The sequence below is a fragment of the Ooceraea biroi genome, chromosome 10, assembly GCF_003672135.1.
Source record: "Ooceraea biroi isolate clonal line C1 chromosome 10, Obir_v5.4, whole genome shotgun sequence".
NCBI classification, from domain to species: domain Eukaryota; kingdom Metazoa; phylum Arthropoda; class Insecta; order Hymenoptera; family Formicidae; genus Ooceraea; species Ooceraea biroi.
In genome coordinates, this window is record NC_039515.1 from 2,970,534 (window position 1) to 2,992,359 (window position 21,826).

At 38.6% G+C, this 21,826-nt stretch overlaps 2 protein-coding genes across 2 annotated transcripts; one reads left to right on the forward strand and one right to left on the reverse strand.

Moving 5' to 3' along the window:
* The first annotated feature begins 157 nt into the window (after nucleotides 1-157).
* LOC105278366 (GPI inositol-deacylase) lies at nucleotides 158-4,784 on the forward strand. Its single transcript, XM_011337403.3, has 10 exons — nucleotides 158-642; nucleotides 1,034-1,187; nucleotides 1,318-1,428; nucleotides 1,565-1,668; nucleotides 1,731-2,174; nucleotides 2,258-2,526; nucleotides 2,646-3,077; nucleotides 3,160-3,546; nucleotides 3,667-4,041; nucleotides 4,148-4,784. Exons 1-10 carry the CDS (start codon nucleotides 466-468, stop codon nucleotides 4,413-4,415), a joined length of 2,721 nt encoding a protein of 906 aa, XP_011335705.1. The 5' UTR covers nucleotides 158-465; the 3' UTR covers nucleotides 4,416-4,784.
* LOC105278365 lies at nucleotides 4,669-20,798 on the reverse strand. Its single transcript, XM_026973406.1, has 11 exons — nucleotides 20,519-20,798; nucleotides 18,567-18,880; nucleotides 17,077-17,684; nucleotides 14,657-14,912; nucleotides 9,224-9,620; nucleotides 8,744-8,954; nucleotides 8,170-8,380; nucleotides 6,260-6,394; nucleotides 5,532-5,840; nucleotides 5,255-5,457; nucleotides 4,669-5,046 (listed from the first exon to the last, which is right to left on the reverse strand). Exons 2-11 carry the CDS (start codon nucleotides 18,766-18,768, stop codon nucleotides 4,861-4,863), a joined length of 2,718 nt encoding a protein of 905 aa, XP_026829207.1. The 5' UTR covers nucleotides 18,769-18,880; nucleotides 20,519-20,798; the 3' UTR covers nucleotides 4,669-4,860.
* Nucleotides 20,799-21,826: the final 1,028 nt, after the last annotated feature.

The following is a 21,826-nucleotide window of genomic DNA, read 5'->3' on the forward strand; positions in this document are numbered from 1 at the left end:
AGGAGGGAAGCTGTGACCAATGTTTGGCTCGGAGAGAGAAGCGCCACCATTTGGCCATTTGCCAAAAAAAACCTTAGGTTCCATTTTCAATTTCGAAGCGCATGCAGGCGCATTTGAAACGTAGACATTCTTGAAACGCGTCGCTACCAGTCGCTACTGCGCATGATTCTGATGTATTCGAACTTTTTTAATAGCGAAACGAGGATTATAACCTTGACTTTAATAATAAGCTTTGAACTGTGATGTAAACAATGGGAATACCAAGTCAGTTGGTACATAATACTCACTTATGTTACGTCTCATCGTACTCCTCCGAGAACTGACATGGTTCACGTGCTTTCGATCAATTTTAACGAAATTTTCGATTGACAATTGAATCCGGGCGCTTGAATAATTAAAAATATCGACATTCGGTCGCGTAATTCTTTCGAATGATAAACGATATTTTTACTTGAGAGTCCCAGGATGCTTGAGAAAATTATGAAAACCTTTTCCATCAAATGGATGATCATCTACGGCATAGTGTCGCCGTTCTTCACGGCGATTGCCTTTTTGTACATTCTCGGAGTTGCAAGGTACATCACCGATTTTGAGGAGAATACGTGCGAGATGACGTACATGTTCGAGTACCCGCAGTATGTGGTATGTGAACACGATGCGAAAAAAAATACAATTATTTAACGACTACTTTACTTTTCTGCTGGACTTCTCATGGACGTTACTAGGAATATTGTAATAGTTTTCTGTGAGAGTGATTGTGGAGCCTATAGACTGAGAGATCCTTATCTTTAAACATGTGTTCTTATCTAGAAACCTGTACTGCGTTAGAAGTCTTCTAACTATTAGGTTGAGAGCTCGTGTACGGATTTTGTTTAGCAAAATTTAAGCGCAAAACTTTTTAGTAAGAATTAATATTTGCTTAAAACGTTTGCACGGACTCTCCGGTCAACTCGATAAATTTGCATTACTTGTTTGCCTTCAAAGCAAATATTTTCTGAATTTTTGAACGTAATGTGTGTGTACTTTATTTTAGAGAATATCTTTGGACAGCGATATAAAAGAAAAATATCCCCGATTCGGATTATATGCCTATGGAGAAGGTTATGTAACGGAAAAACTGAGAAGAATGCACTTTTCTGGAATACCGGTGCTTTTCATACCAGGCAATGCTGGCTCTCATGAGCAAGGTTTGTCTTCTTTGATATTATATATTTTGATTATATAATATATTATTGTATTACGTATGTACACATACATCATATATTGTGCTATTTGTATTATACATTGTGTATTACTTGTGCTTCCTTCTTATTTCAGTACGATCTATCGCTTCAGTAAGTTTAAGAAAGAGCATAAGGGACAGGATTCCCTACCACTTTGATTTTTTTGCTGTTTCATTCAACAAAGATTACTCTGCATTTTATGGAGGTAAATCAACTGAAATATAAATATAGTGTCTATCAATATTACTCTATCGTAATTAATATCAATACTACCGTATTGATATTAACGTACATTATATATAAATTAATTACACTTATAAATACATATTAATCTATTTAAGGTGTTCTTATGGAGCAGACCACGTACGTCTCGCATTGCATAAAAGCAATATTAGCTTTGTACAAAAACAAAGTGGACAGTGTTGTACTGATTGGTCATTCTATGGTAAGAAACGTAAATGTAGATCTACGTCTCGACTGAAGGACTTAATTGATATTCTTCTTCAGGGCGGCATCATAGCGAAGGGTGCTCTTGTGCTAACGCCGAACGTGAATGCTTCGTACGCGAGCATGATAATAAACCTGGCTACTCCCAGCACTCCTGCTTTGGTCCTCGACAGGATCTTCGCGAATTACTATCGCGAGCTGGAGAACCGCCTGCACGAGATCAAGGATGCGGGAGTGAAAGTGGTGTCTATCGGCGGTGGGCCGCGCGACATCCTCGTAACCGCCGCGCAAACGTACGACCGCACGGCAGACATAAATGTCCTCTCGACGAGTGTGCCGGCCGTTTGGAAGTCCACGGATCACTTGAGCATCCTGTGGTGCAAGCAGCTGGTGTTCCCGATCGTGCGCTCGCTCTTCGATTCCGTCGAGTATTCGAAGAAGCCGCCTAGGATCACGTCAGATCCCGATGTGAAGATGCAGTCTCTGTCCTATCACTTTCAGCAGGTAGGCAGTAAGACTGATGAGTCTTTCGAGATGGTCCGCGAAACACGTAATTTCAGTCAATCTCACAAGGCTGGCCGTTTCAGCACAACTCGGGCAAGAGGCTGTACCATCATAAGGAAAAAATTCAGTTCGAAGCCGACAGCGAGTGGGTGAATATTACGGATCAGCAGTACGTCTGGCACAATAATAAGATCGGGTCGAGAAAATCATCGGCGATCTATCTGGCGATGGAACTGTCCCGGACTGAGTCGGACTCTGTGACCATCGATACGATAGATTTGGAAAACAGAGACTGGTTATTTGTGTGCGCGGCGTCAGAACCAGCGTCGAAAGTGAGGGACCAACGGATTTGGTAAGGCACGCACACGCATCAAGTTGTACATTTTTGTCACTGAGAAAGAAGTTACTATTTACTCCGTTAATTATTTAATTAATTAATAAATTAAGTTAATTAATTTTGTATTCTCTTAGCGAATGGGGCTGGAATTTGACAAATAAAACGAGAATCTTGCCCGATCCCCTGTATCGCTTGAGAAAGAGCATCGATCTGAGGCTGAAGGATATCGATTATCTAAACGTCACGCACGTCGTTGTGAGAATAGTGGCAGATGATTTCGATAATCATCTCGCGGTCAACTTCGACTCGTATTTTTACAACAGCCGAGTGGTATCCACGAAAAACCGATTCCTGCAGCTGAAACATTTCTTCGGCCTCCGCGAGACCAATCTGATCGAGAGCGTCAAGGGCAGCGTAAGGTACTACGTGACGCTTCCCGATATCATGGATGCGGTCACGGTCCATCTGAAGGTGCCCACGTGCACGAATCTCAAGCACTACGCTATCGTCGAGCTGCTCGAGCCGTGGAACCCGGGATCGACGCAATCGAGATTTTTCACCAACACGTAAGTGCATCTCGGTCGCGCGAGACAAGACCCGACTTCGTGTACGAGATTCCTTTTCACGTGCGATGTTACGATGTTACAGGGACGACAGCCCGAAGACGATGAAGATGCAGACTCTCTACGGACGTCGGAACGAAACGGCGATTTTAAGGCTGACCCTCGATCCGACCTGCATTTACGGAATCAACATTCAACCGGCGGGGCCCGTCGACAAGATCTCCTGCAGGATACGGGACCGTTGGCCGTTGCTTTACATCACGATAATCAGTTTACTCATACTGTTCGTCTCTCTGAGATTACACAGCGGCTCGGACACACTGCCGACAGTAGCTGTTACTATAATATTGTCCTTCGTCTTTCGAGTTACTTATGAGACCTGCATAGCTCTGTGTATCATTGGCGTGTCTGCCATTGGCGTTTGCTGCTCCGTCATATTTCTCGGTTCCGTTGCGCATGGAGTAGCGGTCAGGTAAAATCTTTTCTTCAAAAATATTTAAAAAAATAAATAAAAAATATTTTCTATTGTCGCTAGAAGATTGATCGGTGAACTGAAATATTGTAAATAAAATTTGTATCCCTTTTTTTACAGATTTCTCGCACGCGCGATAACCTTCTCGACAACGTGGTCCGACTGGGTGCTGAACGGCCTGACTCAGTTACCATTCGTCACAGCCGTCTTCGTGGTGTCCCTGATTCCAGCAACGTGCGGCGGCTTGGCTATGCTGATCTCCGTGTTTCTGTATTACCTCAGGTTAACGAGGATGTACGAGGATTATCTGGAAGGAATATTATTGACCCCGCTCCAGCATTTCAATTGGTTTAAACGTTTGAGGAGCGCAAGGCACGAGGAAGATGACAGAAGTGCTAGTCAAGAGATCTATAATCACCTGATCCTGTTCCTCTTGTGGAGTTTCGCTGCAATCCCGGCGGTCCCATCTGTTCTTGTTTGGGCGAAAAATTTCAGGTATTTTTTAATTATCACAATTTTTTTTCTAGCTCGACCCTTTTGCTGCGGTAAATTTTAAAAATGCTATCGAGACTTTTATTATTATTATTATTATTTATTACAGCTACGACATGAGGCTCACCACGGAGGATCCTGCGCTTCTGACGTGCTGGACAATACTCTCCGCATGCGGTATATTGGGTATCGCGCAGATCTCACCTATCGAGGAGACCCGCACGAGGGAGGTCGTATTAAGTTACGCGCTACGGCTCGTAAGCTGGATCGTCCTCTCGATGTCGGCAGCCCCGCGCCCGTTTTTCTACCACTGGTACATGCCGCCCGTCACAACCGCGCTAGTAACGCTTATCACGCTAAATACACTCATACCCTAAGTCTGATTAAAATTGTAAAATGCAATTTGACAGGAAGGATATTCATACGATCCATACGTGATTGTACACGATGATCCGAGTTCCTGATTACGATTACACGCGATATTACTTGAATTTGTGATATAATTAGGTGTAATGTGAGATAGGTATATACTCTAATGGGATTAACTAACATAATTAGTCGCGAAGAATCTCATTATTAATTTATTTATTAATATTATTTAATAATTTAATGTCACGCAACATTCGGTTATGTTATTCATTTTTTTATTTTCGCATATTTACATGGCAGCAGAATGAGAATAAGAGAATATTTTATGCGCGTTATTTTTAATATATCGTGTATATATATATATAAAAGTTGTATATTAAAATTTTTACTATTTTGTCCTATATACATGTATATATACATTATTTTTCTTTTTTTTTTAACAAAAGAGCTGGTTTATTCTGTAGATGCGGTTCCGATGTTTGCGTTCTCCACGCTGTACACGCATATCTGCTTCTTGGTAACGGGATGTGTCCCATAGTTTACAACCATGCCCATTTGATGTCGTAGGAAGTCTACCGTTTTCGTCACGAGAGTTTTATTATTCGCGTGCACTTCCGGGTGTTGCATAAACTCGTTTAACTGAAAGTGCAATACAAGAAAGATCTTTTTTTTTTAAGCAGATGTGCAACGATTTGAAATGAGACGCAGGCATTCCAAAATATATCTTTTTAAGTCCTTTTAAAATCATGTTGTGGGTGTAATGTAATCTAAATTTCAAGTCTTTCATGATTTCATGATTTGATAAAGAACAAGGCTTTGTGATATTTTTGGAGTGTGCTTTTTTTACCTTCATCCACCTGCACTCCGAGATCTCCCGCTTGCACCTCTCGATCTCGAAGTTCTGAGGTGTCAGATACGCAATCATGTACATATCCGAGCAACCGAAGAAATAGTCGTGCCCATGTCGAAAGGAGATCAAGCACTTGAAGTCCGCCTGTATTCCCGTCTCCTCGAGGACCTCTCTCTTAGCTGCCGCCTCGATGTTTTCTCCTATAATCACAAAAAGCTATCTAAGCCCACGAATTAATTTTATCATGAGAGCCACAGTGGATTGTTTTGTTAACCTGGCTCCACGTAACCGCCCGGAAGCTTCCAGTTTGCTTTGTTGAGAATGTACTTCTCTTTAATGACAAGGATCTCGTTGGTGTCCTTGTTAAATACGAATGCACCGACACCTAAAAATGTATGAGCGTATTTTGGAACGTTACATTCCTCGTCGATGGGCAACCAACGGTACAACATGACGTATTCCTCTTTCGCATGATGAAATACAAATCCCATTTTCGTTAATATGGGAACCCATTCTGCGTGCGGTATGTGCACGCGAAACCATATAGCGCGTTTCCTGTCTTTTGACCACTGTTCTAAAGAATCTACAAACATATTCATGGAGCATTATGTATATCCCTGTCACTTTTATTGCTGCAATATTAAAACTCAATCTTGATGCAAAATTTATTAATTTATACATTCATTAATACATATTTCTGATGAATGAACACTCTTAATGATAAAAATAAAATGATAACTCAATGATGGAATAATTTTTAAACATAAATATTTTTATAAACACACAGATACGTTCTATTTAATTTTAATTTTAACAAAAAGAAGATGGACTATCAATAAAACAATGTTTTAACACTTTTATCTTTGCACAAACGCAAAGTATAATTGCAAAATATAATTTAGTGAACCATTTTAGATTCTACTTTTGCAATGTCTCATACATCTTTGGAATTTATTTGATACTTTTATATAAGAGACAAAGTGAGGGAGAGAACGTGTCTACCTTTGAGACGTTGTATAAATATTTTATTGTCGCAGTCCTCCTCAGCCGAGTCGATCGTGATGCCGTTGTAATGATCGTTGTGACCCTTGAATATTCGCTTGGCCATCGTGACATCTAATTGTTTAACATGCGTGTTATACCGCAAACTTGAGAGAGCAATACGCGAGCTTTGTAAGGACGATCGCGCTTTCAATGTTTTCGTAGCGTGAAACAATATCGCGGTTGACACGTTCTGCATCAGGTAATATCGGACGATCAAATTTCAAGGTGAACATCGATGATCGTCAAGTGGCTTTTTTTCAAGAACTGATTTCACTCGAGAACTGATTGTGAGATGAACGGAGATTAAATTGTCAAGGTTATGTGCGTCAATAATTTTTCTCATTATTTCTTCTACCGATTTACATTGTCATTTGCCGACAACATAACCTCGATGCGTCGCATAATTGATTTCTAAAAATGTGAGATTCTTCTGAAAGGGTTTTATTAACATTGCTAATTTAATAATTATAAATGGCATTAATCCCTGCAAGTAATTAATGAAAATGCTGGAACTCGTGAGGAAAGTTAACCTTAAAATGTGTTGAAAATATGAAGGAAAAGGAAGTGTTTTGCGGCATTTGAAACGTCAACTGGACCACAGCCTTGGCCAAATAATGTTACGTAGATTGTTGCGTTATTCACTGGCAAAATTAGTTCCTTTTTTGCTCATCGAATATTCAAAGACAGAATGAATATTATCTGTATTCGCAGTTACGAAACAGAGCTTTTAGCACATTTGATGTATATATTTTGCGAGCGATAAACTTCTATCTACATTTTACTTTTAAATATATTCTTATTACATCAAAAGCACATTTTATCAATATTACAATATCGATCGATGATTGTGACATCTAAAAATATTTTCGCATTCGAACATTTCTTTTAAGATGACGATAAAAATAATATTTAGAATTTAAAGTTGGAATATTTATCTATTTGTGCAATAAATCGGAATAAAATAAAATAAAGTATCAATGTTGCATATAGACGTTAATTTATAATTTAATGATATTACAAACTTATACAATAGATATATATTCTACTTAACTTAAATTGCTACTTAACCGTATACGGAGTGTACACAAAACGCATTACGAAGCTACTTGCATTGTACAAACATTGCATTAATGCCACCCAGTGTGTCCGCGCTCGCAGAAATATTCCGTGACGCGGAATTCGGTTGCATTTGGTTCTTTACAAGTGAGGTAGTCATACTTCGATATTAAGCGAAGAGAGAAGCTTCTTAAGTATTACAAAAGATAATTTCATCTTCTACAAACCCACACTATATAAATGCGTTCGATAGCACAACATTCTCAATCGTGATGAAATAAATTAATGAAAATTATAAAATTAAATGAAGCGAGGAAAGAGCTGAAATAATTCGAAGATGAAAGAAACGCGCGACAAAGAGAGAGACAACGGGTCCCTGACATGTTTTAATATACATTTAAATATATATTTTAATATTTAATATATGTTCCAAAATGGATCGCTGCCTAAAACATTTTTACGCACGAGACGCGCGCTCGTTTGCCAATCTTTCATTAATATCTCGAAGATCGCAAAACGGCGTAGGACTTCGATCTCTACTCAACATAATCCGCTCTATCTTCTTTCGGCGTTGGTTTATTATCGAACACTCTATTTGTAACAACAGTTATGTACAAGACGCGTACGTACAATCGAGTGCATTGATTGCGTTCCAGATTATTGAATCGGGCTGAAATCTAGTGTATTGATGCACTCGATTGACGCAATCACGTATTTTTCAGACTCTTCTTCACGCAATACTTTTACGCGTGTTGTCAATTAGTACAATATTGTGCTAATATTTAAGTTTTAAAAGTCTTTTGCAGTGAATTCATATATCTTCGGGCAATGTTGTTTGGCTGCTATTTTGTAAGTCGCCATACTGTCGGTTTTAGTGTTTCGGTTATAATCGTCCCGCAGGTGAATCGTTGTCGCGTTTCGCATTATTTGTATCAGTTCTTTCGCCTTTGCGTCGTCTTTCCATGAGTAACCGGGATAAAATTTCGCCGATGGATAAATTGTGAATCGCCGGCATTCCTTATTCTGCAAAGCGTTCGCACGCATACAAAATATAATTGTTTATTTAATAAAATTGATACATATCAGTCGACAGAATCTATTTTAAAACAAAAATTTTAATATGAAAATATCAAAATATAACATTTCTTCTCCTTAAAAAAGCTGGTAATCTGATATTTTTATATCAGGAATTTGTTCTTAGAATATTTAATAAAATTAATTATTCAGAATTAATAAAATCTGTTCTTAAAATTCTTACTGATGTTTAGATACATTTTATTTTAATAATTATAATTATTAAAATAACATATGTACAATATATAGTTTTAAATAATTAATTATTTCTATAATATTTTCATAAAATTTTAATAACATTATTGTACTTACCGTTTGCTGATAACAGAGTTGCTTGAGAACCTTAGCTACGATGTTCGTGATATTGTAACTCAGATAATCGTCCACAGTTGTATTTTTAATAATTTCCATACAGGCGTCGATAAACTGCCTTCCGAAATCTGTGCTCGTGTCAACGCCAATCACGCCGACCTCTTTATCTCGATCTCGTACACCTACGAAAGTAGTTAACTCGTCCAGCGATCTGAAAATAAATTTCTATTTGTCCAAATATATTCGCCAAGTGTTGTGTCAAATTCTCTGCGATTCAATGACAAAATGCTAACACGTATTATTTAGTGATCCTCTCTAGAAGTTGTAGAATCTGATCAACTCTGAAGGCACATCTTTGTTTGAAGGAAAAATCAACAAGAAACTTGGGGGGGATCGCCAGTTTCACGCTTCGTAAAATTGACTTTGGAGCCTCTAATAGGATAATCCGTGCTAATCCGGTGTGAGAATCCAGAAACTTACGCTTGCACTATGCTGTTCAAGTTTAACGCCACACCGCCGAACTTCCACAGAGTCAACATGCGGATGTAATCATGAAGATCTCTGCGCAGCCAGGCTCGGTTCTCGGAAAACTTCCATACGCTCGCCGAGAACCAGTCCTCTATCGGTGTATCGAGAACGTATGTCGACAAGCGTATTCTCCTTATGTACACGTTGTCGTACGTCTCCAAGATCTTGACAAAAGCCTCAGAGTTGTCAGAAAATCGACCGGGCGCCAGAAGAAGCAAGAAGACATTTAAGTTGCGATTATTTTTGGCTGCCGATTCCACGGCACATGCCTGCCGAGGCGTGAGATTCGGTGGTGAACACGCGGTTTCGTGAAAGAATATGCATCTGCTTGGTATCAGCATCGGCTCATCTGAAATTAGGGAAGAAGGGATACTTTTACAATCTTGTTTTATCAAGTCTCTGAGAAGGCCAGTTTTAATGTTTTTTTTTTATAATCACGTGAATTAAATATCGATTGAAAAAGAATACGTCACAGTTATTACGATATAAGGAACAATAATTAATAATTGAAAAGGAATACACAATTATTAGGAAATAAAGAATAATTAATATTACGTAACAATATTAATTATCTTTTATTTTTCTATTCTATATAATTATAATTATGAGATAATTATTAACCGATTGGAGTCTCTCTTCTAGAGAAGAAAAGAATTGTGTTAATTTTTATTTTTTATATACACATAAGTATGACACGTACATACAGTGCTTTTAAATAATCTATCTAAATATCTGGCATTTCTACTGTTAGTAAGTATTGTAAGCAGGAGAGCATAAGAATCGTATAGCGTATCGTAAGCGCATTATTTGTCACCGAATGAGTCATAATTGATTCAATATGCGCTTTATCAGTAATCCATTGGCTCTTAAATATCTCAAAACTAACGCCAGATGTTTACTATACAAATTCCGATTAGATAGTTATTCCTCCCATCGGCTTACAGTTACTATTTCCATTTAACTGGAAGGGGGAGGAACAGCGTGTTTTCCTTCACGCGCTTATTTAAACTAGCACGTCGCGTTGTGCGTCAGCGTCAATCGAGAGCAATCATTCATGATAACATCAAAGCTATAATCGTAACTTTTAAGTTTTTTCTTGTGTGAATCCAAAACGGATAATTTGATTAAAGCAGAAGCTCTTTTAGAATCGTTACTCGAGAATCTCTTGGACACAGTTATGTAATATTTCTTACATATTATATAATACTCTCGTATAAAGCGCTTTTATTCGAAATTCTCTTATCTTATCAGAAAGTCTCACTCATGACTGACCCCATTCTCCTTGTCCGAGTTCGATGACGCCTTTGGAGTTGCTCCAGTGACAGTAGAGCTCGCTGGACGAGATGGCGATTGTCAGTCCTATCGACAATTCTCTCCAGAAGACGCAGACGACAGTCGTGAATCCGACTACGAGGCAGAGCGTCAAGAACGCGCGACGTTTCCTCATGACTATAGGATAACTTCGTATCCTTGATCGCACTGAGAAACCGCGGGAGCGTACGTACCGCGACAGTATTATCCCCTGTTCCTATTGATATTTCTGCCGGCGGACGTCAAGAGCGTGTTGGAGATCTGTTCCTCGTGCGGCAAGCATTTTGTTTGTTTGTCAGAGCGGCTGTAACTATAACTGTACCGCGATCCGCGCAATTGTTATTGCAATCTTCACGATGAAACGTACAGCAAACGACTTTCAACTGCTCATCGCGGTATACGATTATCTCTGAATCCATCATGGTATCTACTGGATACGTTTATTATTATCTTGCAGCGATATGGAGTCAGATTATATCGTGGCAATATATTGATACCTAAATACTCCAGACGTGATAATATACTGCAGATAAGTTTTTTCAAGTGAAGATATATCGATCTGACGGGAAACATGGGAAGCACTCAGCGAATTGTACGTCAATTTAGCATTAACGCATTGCGTGGGACGCGCTACGTGCTCAAATTCTCTTACTTTATACTCACGTATACTTGTGATACATCTGACTTGGCTTGCACGGAATATTACGAATGATTTTTTTTAATACTGGTTCTTAGATAATAAATAATTCGATGCGTGTGGATGCATATTTAAATTTTTCTCGATATAATGATAATATCTTTTTCCCACATTATTTCAAGTTCAGTGAGTCAATGTGTGATAACGAAGTGTGAAAACAAAGCGTTATTTAGTCACAATGTATAGTTTTATATACATAGTTATATATATAGTTTGCCAAATCACGAAATCTCCTGACTTATATGCAATGCGTTAAATACAAATTACGTTACGTAATAATAATAATAATGTATTCATACGTATACATGGATGCATATCCATGAAGGAAAATAAAACCTTGCGAATAAAGTCAATGATGAGTCACGCCGGATAATTACACTTCCAAGACTAAATGAATGTAAATAGTCTACACGAAAGACGACTTTGTGAGGTTTGCATAACGTTACACGTGCTGTGGTCTGCCGGATGTAGCACGATTATTATTATGTAACATGAATTTGGATGCTCTCTCTTTCTTTAAAATATGGTGAAGTATTTACAGAACAATTTTTGAACTATTTTGAAAATATTATTAATAAATAAAGTTTACTTTTCGTATGTAAGAATTTAATGTAAAAATGCATGTAAAATTTAATAATTACATGTATTATAATAATTAAATAAAACTTCTACATACCCTGCCAGCACTATACGTGACAAGCACGTCACTACGACGTCACTACGTCTTGTGCACGTCTGCGCGACGTATGTCTTGCGACGTCGGTGAAGGCCGGGTATATGTAAAACATTATCGAGGAAGACGGAAGATAATTGTCAAGGTATGAAATCTAAAGAATAAGTAATTTTATGATGCGTATTTTAATAATAATAATACATCTGTGTATATTTTACCTATTTGTTTTTACGATCTTGCAGTTCTTGTATCAGAGGATCTGTCAAAAAATATAATAAATAAACTATTTACATGTTGGCTATTTGAAATAAACAAACAACTTAATACAGTAATGCAAGACAATATCGAAATAAAAGATTTTCCATCGACTATGTATGTACATAACATTTATTTCTACATGTAATATCTTAAAGTTTAGATATGAAAACAATGCATCATATTCGAATTTTGAGGTATCTTGTATATTCATTTATATATATTCATTCGTAAAATACATTTTTGATTTTTTTTCAAGGACTTATGTGCTATTTATCTTTGTATGTAGAAATAGAGTTAAGTTGTAGCGAGTCCCAAAAGTTACGAAACGTCTTCTTACATTGTTAAAATACAAAATTTATAAAACCTTTTTTCAACTGAAGCTCTTTTACATTTATAATTGCATTTGTAAAGTGTATGTAGGAGGTTGTACCATTATACCATATTGTACTATAAAGGTACATTATTGCTTTAAGACAGTATGAATTTCCCGAACAATGCGTATTAATAGAAATATGGATAAATTTATCATTTCTTGTCGATGTTTTGTAACACGTAACATGACGGAAATTCTCATCAATTGCTATACGCGTAGTTGTTTTGAAATAGAGAAAATAGAAACGATTAAAGTATATTTCTCAGCTTTAGGTTTTCTTTGGTTCCTTAAGTACCGAAAATTGAAAATTATATTTCTAGTTCTCAACGCAAGACAAATACGTATTCTACCTGCATAGCCAACAAATCTGCAACGGTTCAACAAGATGTAACAAGTTTTACACGTTAGTGCAAAACTAAGATCTTAATTGTTGGCACATTAAGTCAACCTCGGTTTGCGAGAGTAATACTCAATTTTCCTATGTCTTCATCAAACGAACACACGAACGCTACTATCTCGATATGCTATCTAAAACCTATTAGAAACAAAACCTAATGAAAACAAAAGAGATATTCAATGGCTGTAAAAAGAATTGTGTACGATACGTAAATGAGGGAGATATAAATTCATGAGAAACGATAAAACATGCTTTATGATTACGTATTACATTATTGTATTGATGCTCATGTTTGCACATATATATGAGCAGCTGCAGATTCCTCGTGAATCTCTTTCGTAAACTCAAATATCGCACAGACATAATATTATACTATGGTAACGTTTCCGATCTATCTTCTATCAGTGCAAACTTAAGATAAGATACGTACATAACAAGAAATACGTCGCTGCTCTCGATTTGCGATGGTGTTTCCAGGAAAATAAATTTCAGCAATGAAATTACGCTAGTTTGATATTTAAATTATATGTATATCGTGTAATTATATTTAATAAATTACGTATCGCGAATGACTATTGTTAACCAAAATAGAGACGTCGATAATAATAGAATAAAATCGAAAGAGTAAATTACAGATTCTGTCAATCTTCGAAGTGTGCGACGTAACGTGTTGCGCTGGGTAGAATTCTTAAATTAATATATAACTATAATTAATCATAATAATATTAATAATAATTAAACGCCAGTTATTTTTGACAGTTTGTACTAATGGATGCGTTTCGTAATCGCGTTCGCGTTCGATATTGCAGAAATGTTTTATTCAACCGCAAAACAGACGATACGGACGAAAACGTTACGTGGATATTACGTATCGCTGAACAGCCGTTTGTTTTTTTTTATACTGAGCATTTGATTCCGCTTCGGGAATCCTAGCTTAGCTTGTGTGCCTGTGTCAATTAATATACTATCCGTATATCGAGATTGACTAGAACAAACGCAACAACGTGTGTGTGTGTGTGTGTGTGTGTGTACCGGTATAAAACGAACACTAATTTCGTGTGCACGCGATAAACGATACATTCGAGATGTAAACAGTACCCCCGTGCACGACGGAAATGAGCAAACCTGTTTTACACGCTTACCATGTAATTGAAAGAATACAGCTCGAGGAGACTTCAAGTGCAAAAATAGAGCTCTTCCGCTGGCAAGGCGGTAAGTGAAAAGGGATCTGCTAGTATATGATACTGTACACGTCACCTTAACTTGTATCGAGATCACCTCGTCAGTGTAGCCGGAAAATATCGCTCGAAACATGCAAGATGCACGTGCTGTAATTGCTTCGCTGCAGCATGCCGCGGTCGCTTGTTTATTGCTTTAAACGCATACTTGGCCGCAACATGTAACCTGCAGTAATGATGCGTAAAGTGCCTCCGACATTGTTACAATATCCTTTAATACTTGTAGAAGCATCATGCGAGATGATTAGAACACTTTTCTAAATCAGCCTTTATCTCGTTAAATGCAGTTTTTATCATTGTCCGCTTCCGCTTTATCGCGACAGCGTTCCACGGAATTCGCGTATAGAATTTATGGTATTTTACCGGTATGGTATTTCGAACGATGTTTTCTTTCTTTCTTTCTTTATCCTAACTAAGCTTGGATTCAAAATATTTGGCCACAGTTATTGAAAACATTGGGACAGTAGTTCCGCGCGATAACTGCGTAAGGTACGTTGCTATTTACGTGCACCTGTTCGGCCTTACTTAACTTGTTCCACACGTGGATCGCCTTCGCTTTGCTCAGTATCTTCAATGTTGCGTCGCTGTCTTTTATTTCGAAGTACTTCTTCCATTTCTTGTAATGGATCGGATAGAAAATAGACGGCGGGTACACCGTGAAGCCGTGGCAACGTTCGACCGTCATATCGCGCGCCTAGAATAATAAAGCAAATAATAAAATAATAAAGCAAAACGTGAGAATAAAGTATTGGGTCGTCCGGAAAGTTCGTGCCGATTTTGAAGGAAAATTCAAAGGCAACATTTTTTTATGTCGATAAATATTTATTGACTTATGTATGCACCGTTTTGTTTCACAACCTTTGTCCATCTTTCACGCAACTGGAAGATTCCATTCTCCCAGAACTTCTTAGGTTTCTCGGCGAAAAACTCCTCAAGGTGGTTTTTTATGCCGATCAAAGAGTTGAAGTTCTTACCGCTAAGAGAATTTTGCAAAGATCTAAATAAGTGAAAGTCTGAAGGTGCAATGTCTGGTGAATACGGTGGGTGAGGTAGCACATCCCAGCCAAACTCCAACAATTTTTGTTGGGTAGTCAAAGAAACATGAGGTCTGGCATTGTCCTGATGGAACACGACGCCCTTCCTATTAGCTAATTCTGGACGTTTTTCCTGAATCGCTGTCTTTAATTCGTCCAGTTGCGAGCAGTACTTATCTGCATTTATCGTTTGGTTGTGTGGTAGGAGCTCATAATATAGGATTCCTTTCCAATCCCACCAGACACAGAGCATGGCTTTTTTTGGATGAAGGCCAGTTTTCGGAGTGGTTAATGCTGGTTCATTTCGCTTACCCCAGGATCTTTTTCGTTTTACATTGTTGTAAATGATCCATTTTTCGTCACCTGTCACTAATTGCTTCAAAAATGGTACGTTTGCGTTGCGCTTGTACAGCGAGTCGCAGATGGAAATGCGATCCATTAAATTTTTTCGGCCAAATTATGCGGAACCCATACATCACAGCGACTTACGTAACCAAGCTTCACTACATGATCGTGGACAGTGGTTTTCGATATTTTCAGTATCTCTGCTAATTCACGTGTCGTGTAGCGCGGGTTATTCTCGATCAGTGTCTTGATTTGGTCATCATCAGTAGTAGAGGTCTGCCCGAGCGTTCTTGGTCTTTAAGGTTAAAATCACCAGCTCTAAACTTAGCGAACCACTTACGTACGGTTCTTTCAGCTAAAGCGCCTTCTCCGTAAACAGAACATATCGAATTTGTTGCTTGTGAGGCATTTTTGCCTTTCCGGTAATAGAAAAGCATCAAGTGTCTAAAATATTCTTTGTTTTCTTCCATCTTCAAAAGAGTACAAAACTGACACGAATCAATTTATCTCAAACAACTTTTTTCCTAAAGATGCGTTGAAATGTCACCTTTAAGCATATGTATATAAATCGTATGTTTTCAATAACATTGATATATTCAGACATGTTCCAACGTCATCTATTAAAAATCGGCACGAACTTTCCGGACGACCCAATATTTCGATAATGATTGAAATTTTCCATGTATTTTTAAATTCTCAATTTTCATGCTTTTGTGAAATAAATGTGATTATAAAATTCGGAATTTGAATTAGTATCGCCGGAATAATACAATCAAAACAATCCTTCTTTCAACCAAACCAGTAAAGTTTATTATCAAACACACGACGTTTCGACTGTAAATTCAGTCCTCTTCAAGTGTATAGATAAATTAAAAGTAATAAGTCATTTTCTGTAAAAATATGAAGTAATTAAAGTAATGTATGACCCAGTAAAAATATAAAGTAATTAAAGTAATGTATGACCAAATAAAAATCAATAAAATACACTTACTGAAAATGACTTGATTACTTCATGAATTAATTACTTCATATTTTTACAGAAAATGACGTATTACTTTTAATTTATGTATACACTTGAAGAGGACTGAATTTACAGTCGAAACGTCGTGTGTTTAATAATAAACTTTGCTGGTTTGGTCGAAAGAAGGATTGTTTTGAGTGATTATAAAATGTTGAAATTACGAAAATAATAAAAGTTTTATAACAATTGCCAGTGTAATAAAATACATTGTATGTACATTGTAGAGACAAAATATCCACTTCCAGTGCAAAAGATAACGTTATAAATTACGTTATCATGAATGTCTGTATTTACGCTGAATGGTTTTGCGTTTTACTATTTGCGTCAGATATCGCGTATATTCCGAGACGCGAAATTAAACTAATATTTACGAAACATCACATATATAGAACGCGAATCATATACGATATATACAGAACGCGAGATAGAGATCAATCGTTCGTACAATAAATACTCACGTATTTCGTGCCGCAGAGCTTCTGCAGTGTTCTCGTGATGACTCCGGGCCCGTTGTTACCCCACAGATCGCCGCGGAAATTTTTCTTGAGGTCGCGGGTACACGCGTTGGCAACACGCCGACCCAGCTCGGACATGTCGAAGCCCATGACGCCGGCAGCGACGTCGTCCCAGTCCTCGGCACCGGCGAAGTTCGTCAGATTCTCCAACGAGCTGGTGACCACCACGTCCAGATCGACATAAATCCCGCCGTATTTCCAGAGAGTCAGGTAACGCAGCAGGTCGGACATGTGGCTGACGGGCCAGCGACTCTTCTTCAGCGCGCCGCTGGTGTACCACGCCTCCAACGGCGTGTTCTTCACGTATTTCTCCGGATAAATGTGTCGAATCTTAATGTTGTGATAGTTGAGCAGTTGCCTGATGATCTCGCGCGTGCTGTTCGAGAACTCGGACTTGCTGACGAACAGTAGGTACACCGTCATCGTCGGGTTCATCCGTGCCGCCGATTCCACGGCGCAAGCCTGTCGGGCGTTCAGGACTAGGCCTTCTTCGCCGAAGCAGGAAGTTTCGTGGAAAAAGATGTTCCTACCCGGCACTGGCCTGTCGTCCTCTGAAGCGCGGATGTAGTTTAAGTAATTTTTCTCTTTACAGGTATATATATATCTACGTATGATATGAAAATACATTATTCGGTTGCGTTTTAGCGATGTCCGGAAGTTCATTCAAAATTGGTGAAAAAGATTACTGTATTACGATTTTAATTGTCAAATGTCAATAAATCAAACGCTCGAAAATGTGTTAATATTAATGGTATAGAAGCCAATTTTTTATGTATATATTTGATAAAAATAAAAATTTTTCAATTAGAATTAACTAATACGTTTTATAATTTTGAGAGAGGAAAATGTTGCACACTACACCGCTCCTTTAGAGTTTCACGTTACGCTTTTCTATCGCTATACTTCGTAGAAGAGAGGAAAATGTGCGCTGCACATTACGCCGCTTTTTCTAGAGTTTCATGTTACGTTTTTATATCTATACTGCACTTCGTGCAATCGCATGACACATGATAACACATGTTGAACGTGCGTTAAACGAACACATCATTAATAATTAATTCCAAGAGTTTCCTGTGTATCGTGCAATACCGTGCGAATCTTCGGTTATTTCCACGTAACAAAAATATACCGAAAAACTAAATCTTCGTCGACGAATCACGTAATCGAATTATCATTACACATCGCGGTGAGAAAAAGATGTATGAGATTACCATAAAAATTATCTCAAAGATGAAAATAAAAAGACAAACAAAATAAAAAAACATATGCAAAAATTAATAAATATTAAATTTAGTATCTTTAAATGTGTGTGAATATTTGTCGTGGTAACGTTTTGATATCTGAACGCGAAATAGAGTCTAAAATGAAACTTGTCAATTGCGACCTCGCTCCAATTCCTTGAACGTTTGATATGCAAAAGCAGTATTGATTACCTGAATTTGGATCGAAATCTCGGAGTCCTTCCGTGATTGTAACTTCATCGTAGCATTTGATACCGTTGGTCACCGTTACATCGAAGAACGGTATCCTTTGGATGATGTTATTCTCGGTTGAGATCATAAGGATGAGGACCACGATGACGAAGGCGAAGACGCACCATAATAATCGCTTTTTCATTCTTAAGGAGATTTTCATTGGGCTATGTTGAGCAAAGGATGTTGTCACGATGTATTACGAATACTGTGTTGTCTACAACGGGTGTATGTAGACATCTTCCTCTTCAGTTTCTCGTTACTCCGTACGCTTTCTTAAAAAGAAAAAAAAACAAGCGTCTTATCAGTGTTTTTTCTAGTTTTATCAGTACATTTCATTATTCATTCACATTAAAAAATATTTGATGCAATTGGCAGTACGATACACACACGCATAATTTGAAAAATTTGAAGTCCTTTAAGCTTGTTTTATTTGAAACTTTGAATTAGAAATCATGTAAATTTCAGACTCGTGCTTCTAAATTTTTTAATATTGAAAAAGATAATGTAATAAATCTTGTTATCATACAAAAATAAAGTGAATAAATGTTTTTATTTTCATTGATTGATAATGTATTTCCTTCTCTTATTGAAATCTGAGGTATAATACTTTTACACATAATATAAAATTGCATGAAGAGAGAGAAAGAGAGAGATATTGTTTGTTAAAGTTTATATTATAAAATTAAGACATCATTATAACTACTTCGAAACAAAATAGCAAGAATCTTCCGATTGCTCACTTCAGTAACTGTTCAATAGAAGCTACAAAGAAAGCGATAACTAAAAGAAATTGAGATAACATTACTTTTGATATGATAGCAAAAGAACTCAATCATTTCAGATATCAGCTGCGGTTCACTTAGCGTTAAAAGTCAAAAACACTTTCTATTCTTTTTCTTCTTTCAAATAAAAAGAATTCAAAGCATATGTAGTGCTATATATAAGTGAACCGCATTCAAAATATATTGCAAATATATTATTTTAAGAAAATATTAGTTCGCAATAAATGATACTAGACTTTCCGAGTATCAACCGATTACAAGTTTCCAAATTACAGAATTTACTTCCTTACTAGCCATCGTCACGCTCATCAAAAACTCGTTTTTGCAAAACAGATTACTTGACTGCGCAACAACTTTTTGCCTTTCAAATAAAGCAAATAATTATACTTCTTTTGAAACGCCATTCCTCTTTATCGGGTATATACGTTGCAGTACAAGCGAAAAACTGGAATAAAATCAAACAAAAATCTCACGCAAGATGTGCGCCAAATAAGACTGTTATATTATACATTGTTACGATTAAATCGCCCTATTCCGCGTAATTTAGAGCACCAGACATGATTGCGAAAGATCATCGCGCGCAATAACGCGTTGCAGCGGACGATCACATGGCGCGCAAAATCACACAGGTTTTCCTTGTGGAAGGAGCGCGCTTATTCGCGCGGAAAATGCGAAATCAAAAAAAAGAAAGAACAGATACAAGCTGCGCCGCAAATACGTACGGCACGCTGCAGGCGCGATATTAGCTACCTCCGAACAAGGAATCAAGTATCGCGGTATCACGACGAAAAACGCATTATGTAATGCCACAAAATCGCGGAGCCACTTTTGAACGAAGCGGCAGCGAATAGTAACGGCGCGCAATACTCGCGCGCGCTCGCGAAAGCTCCACTGTGACCCTTCGTGTTTATCTCCGGGTTGCTCTCTGCATGCGCGTGCTTCCTTTCACGTTCAATGTTCATCGAGGTCCAACGCGACACGATGTTATTACGATGTGATTTCTCCCGCGAAATTAATATCTGCGGCACGCGCGTGCCGGCGCTTTTCCGGTGAATAAATTCGCACGCTCGTCTCACACACATGTGTAACTGCAGTGCCACGCGCGATATATTTATTTATTATACGTACACTCGTGCACGATACTGGCCATGGACACAGGAAATGAATCGGCGAACGAAATCAACGGAAAACTCGCGCTCCGATTATTATCATTCGCGCGGAACGAAAGAGCGGTCGGGCTTTGTCTCACTTTGCGCGAGCAGATCCGAGCACGTCACGAAGAAAGAAAAAAAAAGAAGAGAGCCGTTAAAAGAAGAAGGGCGTGCGGCCGCTTCGAGATAAATCCGCGCGCGACTATCGCGGATACGCGCCATCTGCGGCGAGTCCTCGCGCGCGTTCGGTTTTATCATACGTACGTACGTAGCCGTGTGAAGTCTGCCGCCAGTCGTCGGCTCGACTCGACTCAACTCGACTCGACTTGACGAGTCGCGCGCGAGCGATCTCGCACCGCACACCGCGAGATTTTGTTTGATCGATTGTTGCCGAGACTGCAGAGACCGTTATCGCGGCGATCCGTCGTCGCGTCGCATCAACGATGCGACGGGCAGCACACCGCGATAACCACCACCTGCTGCCCCGAACGAGGGTTCTCGTCGGTGCCGGCGAGGGGGCTGCTGCTGAATTCGGCATGACGTACAACTCGTCACGTACGTACGCGCCGCGAACGTTCAACGTACTCCCCTCCACCACCGTATATCGATCGATTCTCGCTGACTTTGGGGCTTGGACTCGCGAGCGAGATTAGCGGCAGATTACGTTTACACTTACGAGAGTGCCGTCGGAAATTCAGCACGGACGCCTCTCCTCGCGGGCATTATCTGTCGACTAGCCGAAATGATTCCGTCGGTGAATAAGAGCGACGTCGTTGAGCGCATCACCCCTCCGCCGCCGCCGATCCTTGCGCACAGTAATGAAACGCAGCACCGACACGCATGCGTGCCAGCGGCGCGACGCGCGATGCGACGCGACGTGACGGCTCGCGGCTCGCGATCTTTTGCCTCGATTCGGCGGAAAAAAACGGCGATGCAGTCAGATAGTATGTAAGCTCAACCGCAAGGCTTTTGTACACGATTGTACATACAATAATGTTGCTACAATTATTATTCAGCAACATTATTAATTACACAGGCACACAAAAAAAAAGTGGTCGATCCCAGAAACCAAACTATCCTATTCATATGTATTTTGGGTTGCTGAACACGAATCCGAGGTTAGTTTTCGTCCATCGGATCTTGTTTTTTTCGAACCTGAAAAAACTGAAAAAACATTTAAAAAAACATTTCCGTTCATTTCTTTCTATGATTGTTGTCAATCTCAATCAGCAACTCAAAACATAAGAATATAGCTTTCTTCTTCGTCACCGTACCCATATCTATC

What these genes read in the sequence shown, in the direction of transcription:
- LOC105278366 (XM_011337403.3), top strand. Translation starts at nt 466, where the DNA reads ATGCTTGAGAAAATTATGAAAACCTTTTCCATCAAATGGATGATCATC. An exon ending in TGTCCTATCACTTTCAGCAG is followed by an intron (nt 2,175 to 2,257) that starts GTAGGCAGTAAG and finishes TGGCCGTTTCAG; the next exon opens with CACAACTCGGGCAAGAGGCT. An exon ending in GTGAGGGACCAACGGATTTG is followed by an intron (nt 2,527 to 2,645) that starts GTAAGGCACGCA and finishes GTATTCTCTTAG; the next exon opens with CGAATGGGGCTGGAATTTGA.
- LOC105278365 (XM_026973406.1), bottom strand. Translation starts at nt 18,768, where the DNA reads ATGAAAATCTCCTTAAGAATGAAAAAGCGATTATTATGGTGCGTCTTC. An exon ending in ACATTGCCCGAAGATATATG is followed by an intron (nt 6,395 to 8,169) that starts AATTCACTGCAA and finishes GTTTGCGGTATA; the next exon opens with ACACGCATGTTAAACAATTA. An exon ending in GGGCGGTTACGTGGAGCCAG is followed by an intron (nt 5,458 to 5,531) that starts GTTAACAAAACA and finishes TTGTGATTATAG; the next exon opens with GAGAAAACATCGAGGCGGCA.